The 15,045-nt window shown below is 34.4% G+C and overlaps 1 protein-coding gene across 1 annotated transcript; it reads right to left on the bottom strand.

Moving 5' to 3' along the window:
- Nucleotides 1-1,244: 1,244 nt before the first annotated feature.
- On the bottom strand, nucleotides 1,245-5,077 carry LOC111369147 (protein NRT1/ PTR FAMILY 3.1-like). The gene is made up of 4 exons (XM_022990628.1): nucleotides 4,667-5,077; nucleotides 3,499-3,716; nucleotides 2,712-3,271; nucleotides 1,245-2,411 (listed from the first exon to the last, which is right to left on the bottom strand). Exons 1-4 carry the CDS (start codon nucleotides 4,785-4,787, stop codon nucleotides 1,466-1,468), a joined length of 1,845 nt encoding a protein of 614 aa, XP_022846396.1. The 5' UTR covers nucleotides 4,788-5,077; the 3' UTR covers nucleotides 1,245-1,465.
- Nucleotides 5,078-15,045: the final 9,968 nt, after the last annotated feature.

Raw genomic sequence — 15,045 nt, 5'->3', positions numbered from 1 at the left:
TCTCTGCCAAAGTGGCTTGTGCGTCTCTCTCCCTCAAAAATTTATGTGAATGTTTCGTTTTATTCATATTATGTTATGTATGGTATTTATTATTTGATTAAATAAATTTGACATCCTAATGCTAAATTAACTTGAAATCTATTTTGTTAAAATATTCTTTTCTTTTATTCTTATATTATATTAATTATTGTTTTTATGCATGATTGATGTATAATACATATAATAGCCTCCGTTTGTTACCCATTATTTCTCCATTAAAATGAAAAATATGATCATTATTCATCACATCAAGTATCAAATTTGAATTTCTATCTCTTGTGTGAGGCCAATAACAATTATATTTTTCATTCTAATTTTTACAAAAATAAGAAACAAACGTCCCCATATTAACTTTGCATGCACGCAAGACATTTTAGTGTAGACATACTATTGTTTTTAGTAACAAATGTTTAATTTCTAAACAAGAATTTTTTAAATTGTACTTTTCCTCAAAAACACAATTTCATAATTTTACTAATAGTCTTGAAGAATATTACGTTAGTATTTTTAATTCCATATTTTCTTGCCCCGTGAAATTAATAGTTAATTGAGCCAAAAATAAAAAATAAAAAAATTTAGATATAAGAATTAAAATAGTCTGTAATTTAAAAAGTTCAATTTCCATTACAATTTTAAACTCTTAGAAAATACATGACCTTATCGAAATCAATTATTTTGTGGGCTCGAGGAAGCTCACCATTTAGGGGTTTCTCTTATTTTAGTTTTGGGCCAAACCCATGTAATGTAAGTATTTAGGTTAGATTAAAAGGGAAACATAATGTCACCAAATCACTTAGGGGTGTCAAGAGTCGAGCAAATTTGTCCACTTGAAAAATGTACCATCTCGAACCCCAATTTAGCAAAAATATTGAGGGTTGAGTAATTAACAATGTTTAGGTTAAATATCTCATAAAGTCACTCAATCCTCAATTACATTAACATTAGGCTCGACCATACTTTTCATATTTATCAGAATTTTTTTTGTGCCGAATTTAAACGAACAATTATATCTCATTTCTAATATCTGATAACTTAAGCGTTTAGATAAGATGATTAACAGTGTATTAACAGTATATTAAGATTAATAAAGATCTACCTTCAGGTTTTTTCGCTACTTATTTATAAAATAACTGTACACGTATCAAGTCAATGGTGAAAAATAAATCCCACCTAAATCTGAAGGGGCATAAAAGACAAACTTTAAATAAATAATGTATCCATCTCTTTAATAGATTAAACTTTTATATCCAGTGGTTCAACAATTTAAACATGTAATGAGCTCCACTCCAATTAAACTACAATACCAAGAAAGAAATTACCATTTCTTTCATGCATTGTACCAAGATTTATTCTCATATAAGTACTAAATTTGGATTCAAGAGTTCCAGATTTACAGAGATTAATTTTATCAGCAGTCCAAACATCTCTAATTTTTCACTAACTCTAATTCTTTATTTACTTTATCATCAGCTTCCAAGAAATTTGACACTTTTCCATTTTGATCAGCAGACTCCAAATCTTCATCACTTCTTTCAGTTTCAATTTGCTCATTTATGGGTTTATATGTATAATGCCATGCACAAATCACATAATATATCAAGTTTATTACTTGTATTGCTGTAACTAGCCAGTAATAATTCTCCAGTCTTCCCCTGTTCAAATTTCTGTCTGGTAGCCAGTTTCTGTTCTTGCCAGTGTATTGGTGCACTAGAGATACCATGAGGGTGCTTATGTAATTCCCCATTGCTATAGCTATCCAGAAGAGTGCAGCTGCAGTGCTTCTCATGCTCTCGGGTGATTGGTCGTAGAGGAACTCGAGGTGGCCGACCGACATGAAAACCTCGGCTAATCCGTGGAGGCAATACTGTGGAAGTAGCCAAAAGACAGTTATAGGAATGACAGCAGTTGGTTGGTCCAAAAGGTTATGTTGTGCTGCTGCTGTTTTTCGTCTGATTTCGATAAATCCTGAAGCTATAGTTGCGAGAATGTTGATAACGAAGCCTATTCCCATTCGTTGTAGGCAAGTTATGCCCACTGGATTGCCTGTGAATCGACGAGCTACAGGGACGAAAAGGCGCTCGTACAGAGGTAAGCCGATTAGGACAGTTAGGGTACTGAATATCGACATGCTTGCTGGGGGTATCTGGAAAGAGGGAGACAGATGGCGATCCATGCTACGAGCTTGTTGGATCGTAAAACTGCCTAAATGGGAGTGTGAAGCGACGAGGAGTATTGTGGCTGCCCATATAGGTAGCATTCGGATGATGGACTTTAATTCTTCAATTCTGTGCACAGTAGCTAGCCTCCACAGATTTGGTTGATTTGATTCATTTATATCAGAACCAGTGACTATAGCAGCATGATCTAACCACCTTCAGATAACAGCATATATAAGAAGTATAAGAAAATCATTTGATTGACTAATAGTCGAAAACTGCACAAAATATATCGAATCACTACATAGTAAATTGAAACAGAGAAATAATCTAAAAGTCGAAAAAGGCAAGAATGTAACATTGTTACATGTAAAGACAGGTTCATATGCTGGGCATGAATGAGGAATATAATTGTGTAACAATACTCATCGGTCTTGATATCATGTCCGTCTAGCCCAATTTACAGAACTTGGCGACAAATTGATCAATCAAAACAGTCATCTAGTAAAATCTTACTTGAATTGATTGGAGTGCAGAAGCCTCCCATTAATAGAGATAGCGGCATCAAGCTCCTTGTTTTCGTACAGGAGTTGAGGGTCTTTTGGCATGACAGCATTTCGTTTCTTAACAGCTGCGGTGATTACCTGTGTCACTCTAACAAAAGGGCTCCCTCCCGGTTTAATTTTCCTATACAGACGGGAGCCTAAAACGAAAGCCACTATCGATATACCCATGACAATAGTTGGAACTCCAAGCCCCCAACCCCAACTCACATTGTCTTGGATATAAACCACAACAGTTAAAGCAGTTAGAGAGGCCATTCCCATGCAGAAATAGTACCAATTAAAGAAGTTCCAACTTCCTGAATCTGTTTGTGCTTTGGTCATATCAAACTGATCTGCAGCAAAGGTAACTACACAAGGCCTAATGCCACCTTTACCCAAAGAGGTTAAAAGGAGAGCAATGTAGAGCACCCACAGCTGCAGGGTGGAGGCTTCTTGGCAATTCACCTGTGTTGGACACGGCGGGGGACGGAGCTTAGGCAGGACCGCCGATAAAGTGATGCTACACATCCCCTGTACAATATATATGTCATGTTACATTTGATCCACAGCTACAGAAAATTTGAACTATAATTTAGTTTTGGCCCTAAATGTGAAGTCTAATTAACTGGTACTGATTCAGCAGTGCAAAAATAGTTTTTTCGAATATAAACTGAGGACATTTTAAAGAAAATTAGTAACTCATTAGTCATTCAAACAAATTTCCCTTTTTCTTTAGTTTCAGAGAGAGAGGTACAAACCAGGACATATATAATAGAAGCCACAACTATTGTCCAATATCTACCAGCAAAGGAGTCAGCAATAAAAGCACCAACAAGAGGGGTAAAGCTGGAAGTTCCACCAAAATTAGTAAGGGTGTTGGATGCCTTTACCAAAGGCAAATTCAGCACTTGAGTAAGATATGTGATCATATTTGCATAAAATCCAGCACCAGCAAATCTGTCACATATTTCATTTGCTGTCAAAAAAACATAACCATCCATTTGTCAATTCATAGCTCTAATTTTCTGAAATTCATGCAATTTTTATGTACATCAAGAAAAACAACTAAAAAGGTCATTTTTTAAGTATGACCTACATGCAACCAAGAAAAGCACGAAAAAGCCGTAGTTAAGTGCATCCTAACATGCTAAACATTCTGCCCTTTAAATACTCGTGAAATAATACTAATTTGCATAGACGGTGTATAAAGATTCTAATGCAATATTTGTATGAACTATGGGCCAATAAGTTCAAGAACCTTAATTTAAGTTGAGAAAATAGCATTTAAATCTTTGAATTAATTAGTACGATGATCCTTCTGTCATTTTCTGCCACAACTTGTGAGATTCTTGACTATGTGAATAAATCGAATATGCAAAACATCGTAATTTCTTTATTATTCTATCGATAAGCAAATTTGTAACTTATTTAATAACTTAAACTGTTATATAAAACAGTGTAGAATAGTATTGAACATCTTGAATTTAAGTAAAGCCGTCATTAATTCAATTTGTATATGAAGAACGTGATAGAAACAAAATTTAATTTTGCATCCTTTGTAAACCAATATACCTTCTATACAAGTAGTTTAACGATGCTGTTGTATTCGTGTTTTTAATAGATTATGCCTAAAAGCCTAATGGAAAGCTAAAGGAGAAATTTATCCAACAATATGTAGCCACAGTTAGTATAGTATACTAACAGCAAATTTTGCCTAACTTAAAAGTTCAAGTAAAGTTACTTAGAAGTAAGAAAGTAAGTTTTAAAGTAAATGAATTGTTTAGTAAGTGTTACTTTTTCCATCTTAAAGTTAGTGACAAAAAGATACTAAGGAGAAATTTTACCCTTTTTAGGCTTAGCCGAATACAACCATTGTCTGTGTTTGTGCATAATCACTTAATGAAAAAGATGAGAATGTAGACTCACCTAGGATAAATGGCATTGTTCTAACTCCTCCAAGCTGTTTCTTTTTGCACTTATTCCCATCTTTCTTCTTCTCTTCACCATTTTCAGTCACTTTCTTCTGTAACTCAATCTTCGGCTCCATATCAAAAGACTAAAGGCCTCGCCTCTACTCAATATAGGTTGTTCAATCGTGCTCGAGTATGATATAACACGACAGTCTATGGCCAGCTCAAGACGCTCACAACTCTGGTATTTATTAGCAATGATTGGATACCAGCAACAGAGAAATTTCTGTAAACTGGTTAGTGGTGTGGGCCAAAATATTGAATTGATTGACTAGTGATGTGTTGTCTTGTATAGTATATTCAGATCATACAAATTAATTTAACTTGTTCATTGAAATAATTGGTTTTATAGCCATTTTTGGCATCTGCAAACCAATTTGAACTACTTTTCAGTTCTAGAAACTAGAATGTAGAAATTACAATTATTTGCATTCACTAGATTATGATCTAGCCAGGCCAAAAAATTAAAAACATAAACTTATACAGATATTTATTTGATAGAATATATAAATTTAGAAAACAACCACATATAAACTTCTCTTTTTAGTCATCTTCACACAATAGAACCTTATCAAAAAGTTTAATCAATTTAAATAGTTCGGCAATTATTTCATTACATTTTCGACTACAATACAATACACTACAACAGAACTCGTTACAATAGACAAAGGCTAAATGGAGTCTAAGGTATCGAGCATTCTTCCTTTTCTTATTTTCAAACGAAAAATAGTGAACAACTTGAAGGTAAACAAATATAGGAACAATACCTTCACATGCATATAATTCAAATCAAAGGAACCAAACTTTATGTTCAAATTAAGTTTTATCTTCTTGACCAAATATTTTTTTCGCCAATATGTTTAAATGAATGAAATTCGGAACAATAAAAATAATGTTAATATGTTTAATATAATAGATACTTGTTGCTGACAGTTGGAAGTGTGAAAAAGTTCAGAGTTTACATGTTCAATTACGTGCATTAAAATATCCGTTGACCCATGAAATTGTTATTTTATAGACGTGACATAATTTTAAGAATATAGTGTAAAAAAATATTTTTAACCAGTTATGTAACAAAATGTTAAAACTTTACAAGAAAATTATATGTCTAACTCAGTAAATCTATACCTGTTAACATGTGATACGTGATCATGAATTCTTTTTCACTTTTTATCTTCATAAGTAGGAAACACGAATTTTTCCTTCTGTCCATTCGTAAGACTGTTACATGGATTATCTATTTTAATTTTATATTCAGGAGATGTGAATACGAATCAAAACAAAAGAGTTTGAGTTCAGAAGAAAACAAAGTGTGAATAGTATGATAAATATACACCATTTATTGTACTTTTTATCCTTAGAACCCTTGACAACAAATTAAATAGTGCATTGGTGCTCTCCCATTGTGGAAGTTTGGCAGTGAGGAAATTTTTTCTATCAAGCCCACAAAAAAGTGAGTATTAAATGGAAAAAAAAAGGGAAAATATAATAATAAAAGAAAAATATGAGACCAAGAGTTGGTCTGATTTTCTAAAACATACCTGCAGGAATCAACTTCGTGGGAAATGGATTACAGATGGAAAGTATTCTACACTATTATGCAATCTTACAACTACATTTTTAAAACTTTCAAAAAATAAAAACTCATTTATTTGAAATTTTTCTACAGCATACTTTCTACTTCTACAAACTCGATCATTTTCTCATATATGTGCACGATTTTCATAGAGACGGTAGATTTGATTTCGAGACCTTCGATAACTTTAGTACCATATGTTAAATTTCATCATCTAAAAACTTAAAAGAGTTAATTTGTATATTTTGTCTTTTATTTAATCGGCCAAGGAAAAAGAAAACAAAAAGATATTATGGTCCGAGTAATACTAAATTTCTAGATAAAAGCTAACTTTGCTGACATATTTGCTTACACAATTCATAAAATGATTGAAGAAGTTTATGGTGTTAGGACGTAGGATAAGAACCATATCTTAGCGTGAACCGAAAATGTCACAATTCTTTCATTAAGATCCACAAAGTTTTATAGTACAGACAGTCCCCACTGTTGTTTCCTTCTGAATTTTTGAAACTTTTGAACAGACTTCTGAGGTTGGTCTAACGCACACTTGTATTCTGCATGTTAGATGCAGGTTCAAGTTTGGACCATTTTTCGATTTGCGCGTGCTGACTTTCACTTTCACTTCCACTTCCACTTCCACTTCCACTTTGTGCAGGGATGGTGTTAATCTTCGCTGTATTGTTCCAATTCTGTACTAGGTAAACATCATGATAAATAATCTGTGATATGCTAAAATGTATCTGTGATCACATCAGAATGAACCCCATTTTGGTTTGTTTAAACAGATTTTCAGGAAATTATGATAAAAACCAATGAAATGGACGCTTAAAAAGTTAATAAAAATTGTGTGGTTGAAATGAATTTGGAGAAAATGAGTTCTAAAAAATTGAGATCAAATAGGGGCTGAACAAAATAAGACACATCAAAGATAAATTGTGCCGTGATAGACGACTTAATAGATGAAACATGTCTTGCACAGATTTCAAAATAACATTAACCTTAGCACAAAAAGTTAGAAAAGATGGGCAAAACTATTGTAACATATTATGATTGCAAATAAATTTTTTCAAAAATGTAATAATGAACCAAACGAAGTAACAAAAGAAATTCATATGGTCAAACTTCAATCTTTATCGTCGTATCCATGCGCCTGACATACCAAAGTTGTTTGGACTGAAAAAGGCGCCTTGGAATCTTAAAAATATGTTAAAAAGTATCAAGGTATGTACATTCACATATCAATCTTTATAACTTTCTTGGCAACAAACTAACAGAATTCTTTATAATTGACAACCACTGAGTTTTGTAATGGGATCATTTTCAAGCTCCCTTGAATCTTCGCATTTAAAGGCCAATCAAGGAAATCTTTCCATGTCCCGTTCATACGGTAAATGGGACACCAAGATTTTATGCTAAACAGCTTTGACAGGTGTATTACTTTAACACTATCAGAAAGGAATATATCTAATAAACACAGTGCATATCTGGCTAAGGTTAAATTCCAATCAAACATATTTTTTATTCATACATTTTGTAGGATCCATAATTTAATATCTACGTATTATCCACACTTTCAAAAGGGCCTAAATCTTATAAGAAATTAAAAGCACTGCCAAACAAGAATATAGTAGATGGAATGCCTTAGAAACAAAGGAAAGGAATTTAACAAATATGTTAAACTTAGAACACCTTCGTATTAACCATTCCAAATAAGAAAGAAAATGTATATAGCTAACGTCACCCATCAAAACAGATTGGCAGAACAAATACATTAAATTTAGAACTCCTCGGCATTTCCTGTTACAAAAACAAGAATGAAGATGAAAAAATATCACATAGAACACTTATGTGTTAGAAGTGGAGACAAATTTTGACTTTACTTCTTAGAGATAAGGTTGAAAATGATAGAGGTGGAAGCAAAGTTGAATTTTACCTCTTTGAAGGATAAGTTGTAGTTATCAAATTATTCTTTGCCACCAAGAAAAAAATTCAAACAAGTAAATCTACCAAGTCAAGCAAGGAAAGAAAGCCTATTGGTTGATAAAGTTCATCTTTAATTTTCAACTTCTAAAGGAGGAATTCAAGTTGTATTTGCCAAAAGATAAACCGCCTTACAAAATCTATAAATAGGCCTTAGGATGTGTTCATTAGAAATGTACGTTCAAGGAGTGTGTGCTAAAAACAATTGAGCACTAAGTGAGGATTTGGAATGGATAGAGTTATTTTATTTTATTTTTTTTGAGAGAGATAGAGAGTTTGATATCTCATTTGTAACTCCTATTTGAAACTCATCTTGTAATCCTCTGTTCTTATTTCATAATAGAGCCGCATTATTCTTTAGTGAAATCTATATCCAAGTTTTGCTATTTTTCATTATCCTGGGCTATTCTTTCCTAACAATTGGTATCAGAGCACCAAGTTATAGCAAAATTGGTGGAGCCTGTGTACCTATAAACAATAGCTGTGTTCAACAATAGCTAAGTTGCTACAATATCAATGATGGCAGAAGACGGAAAAGTTAAGATCAAAAAATTCAATGAATCGAACTTCGGATTGTGGAAGATGCAAATAGAAGATTACCTCTACCAGAAGGACCTTTACCTTCCTCTTGAAGGAGAGTCAAAGAAGCCAGTAGATATGAAGAGTGGGAGTTACTCGACCGTAAAGCCTTAGGTACAATAACGCTAACTTTTGCTGCATCTGTTGCTTTTAATATTAGAAATGAAAAGGCAACCGAAAGTTTGATGGTTGCTTTATCGCGAATGTATGAAAAGCCCTCTGCAACAAATAAAGTCCATCTTATCAAGAAGCTGTTCAACTTAAAGATGTCCGAGGGAGGGGTTGCAATAGAACATATCAACGATTTTAATGCACTTATAAGTTAACTGGAATCGGTTGATATTTCATTTGACAATGAGGTCAAAGCACTGACACTGTTATCAAATCTTCCAGAGAGCTAGAATCCTTTGGTTGTGGCAGTAAGCAATTTCACATGATTGGCAAAGTTGAAACCAGATCATGTTGTAGATTTGGTTTTTAACGAAGACAATCGTAGAAAAGATAGTGGAGAAACCTTGGGTTTGGCATTAGCAACTGAAGATAGAGGTAGAAAGCCAAATAGAGGAGCAACCACAAGCGAAACATAAGTTGGTCAAGAAATGCTCGATCACTATCTCGACTAAAGTTCAAAGGCAAGTGTCGGAACTGTGGAAAATCCAGTCATACAAAGCAAGATTGAAAAACACCAAAGAAGCAAGAAAACAACCAAGGAGACAAAAACTTTGTTAATGTTTCAGATGGTGAAAATTCTGATGCATTGTTATTAGCTATGGATGCTCAGGGAGAAACATGGGTAATTGATTCGGGTGCGTAGTTCCATGCTACTTCGTGCAAGGAATTGCTCCATAACTATGTACCAGGCAACCTCGACAAGGTACATCTTGGAAATGATGAGATTTGATATACAAATAAATCAACATAATGGAACCATCCTAAGAATCAAGGATGTCAGACGTTCCATGTTTGCAAAAGAATCTAATTTCAGTAGTTCAACTTACTGACTTCGATATTACAACCACATTTGTTGGGAACACTTGGAAGATGACCAAAGGAGCTATGGTGGTAGCTCATGGCAAAAAGGAAGGTACTCTTTATGTTACTTCTTGTTCTCATAGTTCCATTGCCATCACATCATCAGAAGTCGAGGCAAGTACGTGGCATCGTAGAGTTGGACATATGAGCGAGAAAGGGATGAAAGTTCTTATGTTAAAAGGAAAACTACCATGTTTGAAGTCTCTAGACTTGGATTTCTGTGAAGATTGTATCTTCAGAAAGTAGAACATGGTTAGTTTCACAAAAGCTCAAAGAACACGCAAGTCAGAACGGTTGGAGCTGGTGCATACAGATGTATGGGGACCATCTCAGGTAGCATCTCTTGATGGCTCTCGCTATTTTGTTACTTTTATTAATGATGCTATTAGAAAGCTATGAGTTTACTTTATGAAGAACAAATTTGATTTATTTGATGTCATCAAAAATGGAAAGTCCTAATTGAGAATGAGACAGATTTAAAGTTGAAATGCAAGTCAGACAATGGAGGTGAGGACATAGATAGTCGAATGAAGAAATATTGTGCAGAAAATGGAATTCGACAAGTGCTGACAATTCCAGGAAAATCGTGACAGAATGGCGTTGCAGAACGCATTAACAGAACAATCCTAGAACGTGCTAAAAGCATGAGGATTAATTCTGGTTTACCAAAACAATTTTGGGCAGATGCAGTAAGCACAACTGATTACTTGATCAATAGAGGTCCTTCAGTTTCCTTGAATTGCGAAATCCCAAAGGAGGCGTGGACAGGAAAAGAGGTGAACCTGTCACATTTAAAAATATTTTGTTGCATCTCCTATGTCCACATTGAGCCTGAGAATAGGAATAAGCTTGATTCTAAGTCTCGTAAATGCATCTTTAATAGTTATGGCATCGATAATTATGGTTATCGATTTTGGGATTATGAAAATCAAAAAATAATTAGAAGCATGGATGTGGTGTTCAATGAGTCTGTCATGTACAGGGATAGACTTGATGATAAGACCAAGGAACCGAAGACAGTGGAGCTTGAGGAAATCTCTAATAAATATGTGTTGAGACCCCAAGATACGAATGTCCAGTTGACACCACCCACAGAGACATTAACCCCAGTTCCTGTGAGGAGGTCTACAAGAACTATTAGGCCTGTAGATTGTTATTCACCTTCCTTGCATTATTTATTGCTGATCGACAATGGTGAACCTGAGTGTTATGAGGAAGCATTACAGGTTGAGATGAGGGAAAAGTGGGAGCTGGCAATGAATGATGAGATGGAATCTCTCTTGACGAATCAGATGTGGGAACTAATTCTATAGCCCGAAGGAAAATCTGCATTACACAATAAGTGGGTTTATCGCTTGAAAGAAGAACCTAATGGCACCAAATGATACAAAGCCAGGTTGGTCATAAAAGGTTTCCAACATAAAGTAGGTATTGATTATACTGAGATTTTCTCTCTTGTTGTTAAAATTTATACTATCAGTAGCATTGTTGCAGTTTAGGATTTGCATTTGGAGCAGTTAGATGTTAAAACTGTAAGTATTATGCCCTAAGTCCAATCAACTTTGGACATAAATACTTTTATATATAATTAATGCAATTAAATGGCAGATCTATTATTTAATTAATAGAAAATTAAATAAATAATAGAGTCCGTAGATTCAAATATTTGAAATTTGTCGTTGGTCAAGGTGTACTCATAAGTCGAAAAGGAGTTTTCGATTTATATTGACTTAATAGTGGAGTGAAAAATATGATCGATGATCGAGATTGACGCAATTCCATATCTCGTAATTGATCGGATCATATTGACTGGGATTATAGTTTCACGGTAAACGAACGAATTTGGTTTTGTCATACCACGTGACATTTCCCGTCACATGTATTGTCCTGACACATTGCTAGATGTCAATCAGGGACGGCTAATGTGAATTGACTATAAATTAAAAGGGTGTTTTAATTTATCAATTTTGATTAGATCAAAATAATATTTCACGTCGTTAGGTATCGTGGTCGGGAACCTAATGGGTCACACACAAAAGAGAATTGGAAGATTGCAAATTGCCAATTGGTTAATTTAACAATCGTTGGATAAATTAATTAATTGGATTTGTTATTTATATTTTCGAATTAATTAATTAGATTAATTAATTCACGGACCGGGTTTAATTAATTGGATTAATTAATTATTGGACCGGATCGGGCCGAGCCGAGCCTGTTTGGGTTTATATAAATACATAACTAGGGTTTGAGGTCCATGTGGTTTTCATTATTCTTGCTGACACAAGAGAAAACCCTAGAGGCTGCAATCATATTCTCTGTGTGGATCACCGTTGGAGGCTGGACAATTGGACAGCTGTGGTAGCGAATCAAGGTTGATGGAACGAAAAGAAAAGCAAAAAGATTGCAGACCTGGAAAAGGTACAATCTTATCACAATTTCTATCTAAACACAAAGGCGATTCTTGGTGGGAATCGAAAATTATTTTAAATTCCGCTGTGCATGTATAATAGATTCCCAACAAAAACTGCATTCCTTTATGGTGATTTGGAGGAGGATATTTATATGCATCAACCCTAAGGCTATGTGGTTACAGGAAAGGTGGTTACAGGAAAGGAGAACCTGGTGTGTGTAAACTCAAGAAGAGTTTATACGGTCTAAAACAGGCGCCTAGACAGTGGTATAAGAAATTTGATAGCTCCATGACAAATGCAGGCTTCCATAGATGCCATGGTGATCACTATTGTTATTACAAAAGGCTTGACATTTCATATTTGATACTTCTCTTGTATGAAGATGATATGCTTGTTGCAGGTTCAAGCATGGATAAAATTATTAAGCTGAAAGAGCAGTTGTCTAAAGAATTCGAAATGAAGAATTTGGGTGCGGCAAAACAAATTCTTGGAATGCGAATTAGTAGAGACAGGGTGAACAAGAGATTAAAGCTATCACAAGAAGAATATATTGGTAAAGTCCTCAAGAGATTCAACATGGAAAGTGCTAAGCCTGTTAGCACCCCAATAGCAGGTCATTTTAGATTAACAAAGGAACAAGGAGCAATAACGCACAAGGAGAAAGAATACATGGCTAAGGTCCCTTATGCCTCAACCATTGGCATCTTGATGTATTATATGGTTTGTACAAGATCAGATATTGCTCATGTAGTGGGAGTTGTTAGTAGATTCATGAATAATCCTGGCAAAGAGCATTAGGAAGCTGCCAAGTGGATATTGCAATATCTAAAGAGTACTTGAGATATGGCCCTGTGTTATGGTGGCTCAAAGATAGGCTTGTATAGGTATGTTGATTCTGATTTTGCAAGAGAAATTGACGGTAGAAAGAGCACAACTGGATATGTGTTTACTGTAGGAAGTGCTACAATTAGTTGGGTCTCTCAATTACAAAAGATTATAACCATATCTAAGATAGAAACAGAGTATGTAGTAATGACAGAAGCTTATAAGGAAATGGTATGGTTTCAAAATTTCTTGAGTGAATTGGACAACAATCTTGATGACTGCAAGTTGTATGGTGATAGTCAAAGTGCTATACATCTTGCAAAGAATTCTGCATTTCACTCGAAAACAAAACATATTGACATCAAATACCATTTTGTTCGCTCTCTCTTATAAGATAGTGAAATCAGTTTGGAGAAGATCCACACCACAGAAAATCATGCAGATAGGTTAACAAAGGTAGCAACTATTGAGAAATCGAAGTCTTCTTCAATTGGTCTTAGTACTTCAGGATGAAGACGGAGTTCCACTGGAGCTTGATATTTGTCTCCGAGTGGGAGATTATTAGAAATGGAGACAAATTTTGATTTTACCTCTTAGAGATAAGGTTGAAAATAATAGAGGTGGAAGCAAAGTTGAATTTTACCTCTTTGAAAGATAAGTTTTAGTTATCAAATTATTCTTTGCCACCAAAAAGAAAATTCAAACAAGTAAATCTACTAAGTCAAGCAAGGAAAGAAAGACTATTGGTCGATCAAGTTTATCTTTGATTTTTCAACATCTAGAGGAGGAATCCAAATTGTATTTGTCAAATGATAAACCGCCTTACAAAATCTATAAATAGGCCTTAGGATGTGTTCATTAGAAATGTACGTTCAAGGAGTGTGTGCCAAAAACAATTGAGCACTAAGTGAAAATTTGGGATAGATAGAGTTTTTTTTTTTTTTTTGGAAAGAGATAGAGAGTTTGATATCTCATTTGTAACTCCTATTTGAAATTCATCTTGTAATCCTCTGTTCTTATTTTATAATAGAGCCACATTATTCCTTAGTGAAATCTATATCCAAGTTTTGCTATTTTTCATTATCTTGGGCTACTCTTTCCTAACACTATGAACATAGTATAAACATGAGTATGAACAAGAAATGCAGATTGGCAGAATAAATGTAGCATTAGACTCAGAATTCCGAATAATCTACCATCCCAAGAATAAGAAATAAAATGGAGAATAATATAATTACACCAAGAATATCACCCGTCGCCTGATGAAAATACAGTAGTAGTGACGAGGACATCTAGGGTTGGCTCGGTCCGGCTCGGCCCATGAAAGCACGAGCTCGGCTCGGGCTCGCCATGAGCCGAGCTCGTGCTCGTTATGAAATGAACCGATCCGAGCTCGGCTCATCAAAAATGGGCGAGCTCGCAGCTCGTTGGTAGCTTGTGGGCCGAGCCGAGCACGGCTCGCGAGTAGATGTCATTTTTCAATTTTTTTTTTTTTTTGGGAAACAAATAGGTAATTTGGAAAATAAAAAAGTAATTTTTAAATCATGAATTATATATAAAAGATTAGGTAAAAAATTTAAACCCTCCTCCTTTATCCGGGTTTAGAACCGGTTACTTAAATTTAGAGTAGGCGGAGTTAAAAATTGTGTTGGTTGTTTGTTTGTTCGTGTACAATTTTTTAAAGAAAATTTAAAGCAGGATTAAAAAATTATTTTTTCAAGCAACGCTACGCGTCCCCTTGCATATAATTTTCGAAGAAAACCCTTTCTAAAAATTGAAAGGGTAATCGAATGCCCTTTCAATTGTCAGAAGTCTTCACTTCGAGAATTATATAGAAGTTTTTCACTTTGAAGATTATATATAATCTTCGAAGTGAAAGACTTCTGACAATTGAAAGGGCAATTATTCGATTACCCTTTCAATTTTTAAAAG

This window comes from Olea europaea, chromosome 2, assembly GCF_002742605.1.
Source record: "Olea europaea var. sylvestris chromosome 2, O_europaea_v1, whole genome shotgun sequence".
Classification (NCBI taxonomy): domain Eukaryota; kingdom Viridiplantae; phylum Streptophyta; class Magnoliopsida; order Lamiales; family Oleaceae; genus Olea; species Olea europaea.
This window is presented reverse-complemented; position numbering and strand designations above follow the sequence as displayed.

Coding starts and splice junctions, on each gene's coding strand:
- LOC111369147 (XM_022990628.1), bottom strand. CDS start 4,787: ATGGAGCCGAAGATTGAGTTACAGAAGAAAGTGACTGAAAATGGTGAA. Junction 3,717..4,666: donor AACAATGCCATTTATCCTAG/GTGAGTCTACAT, acceptor TTTTTTTGACAG/CAAATGAAATATGTGACAGA. Junction 3,272..3,498: donor CTTCTATTATATATGTCCTG/GTTTGTACCTCT, acceptor TATATTGTACAG/GGGATGTGTAGCATCACTTT.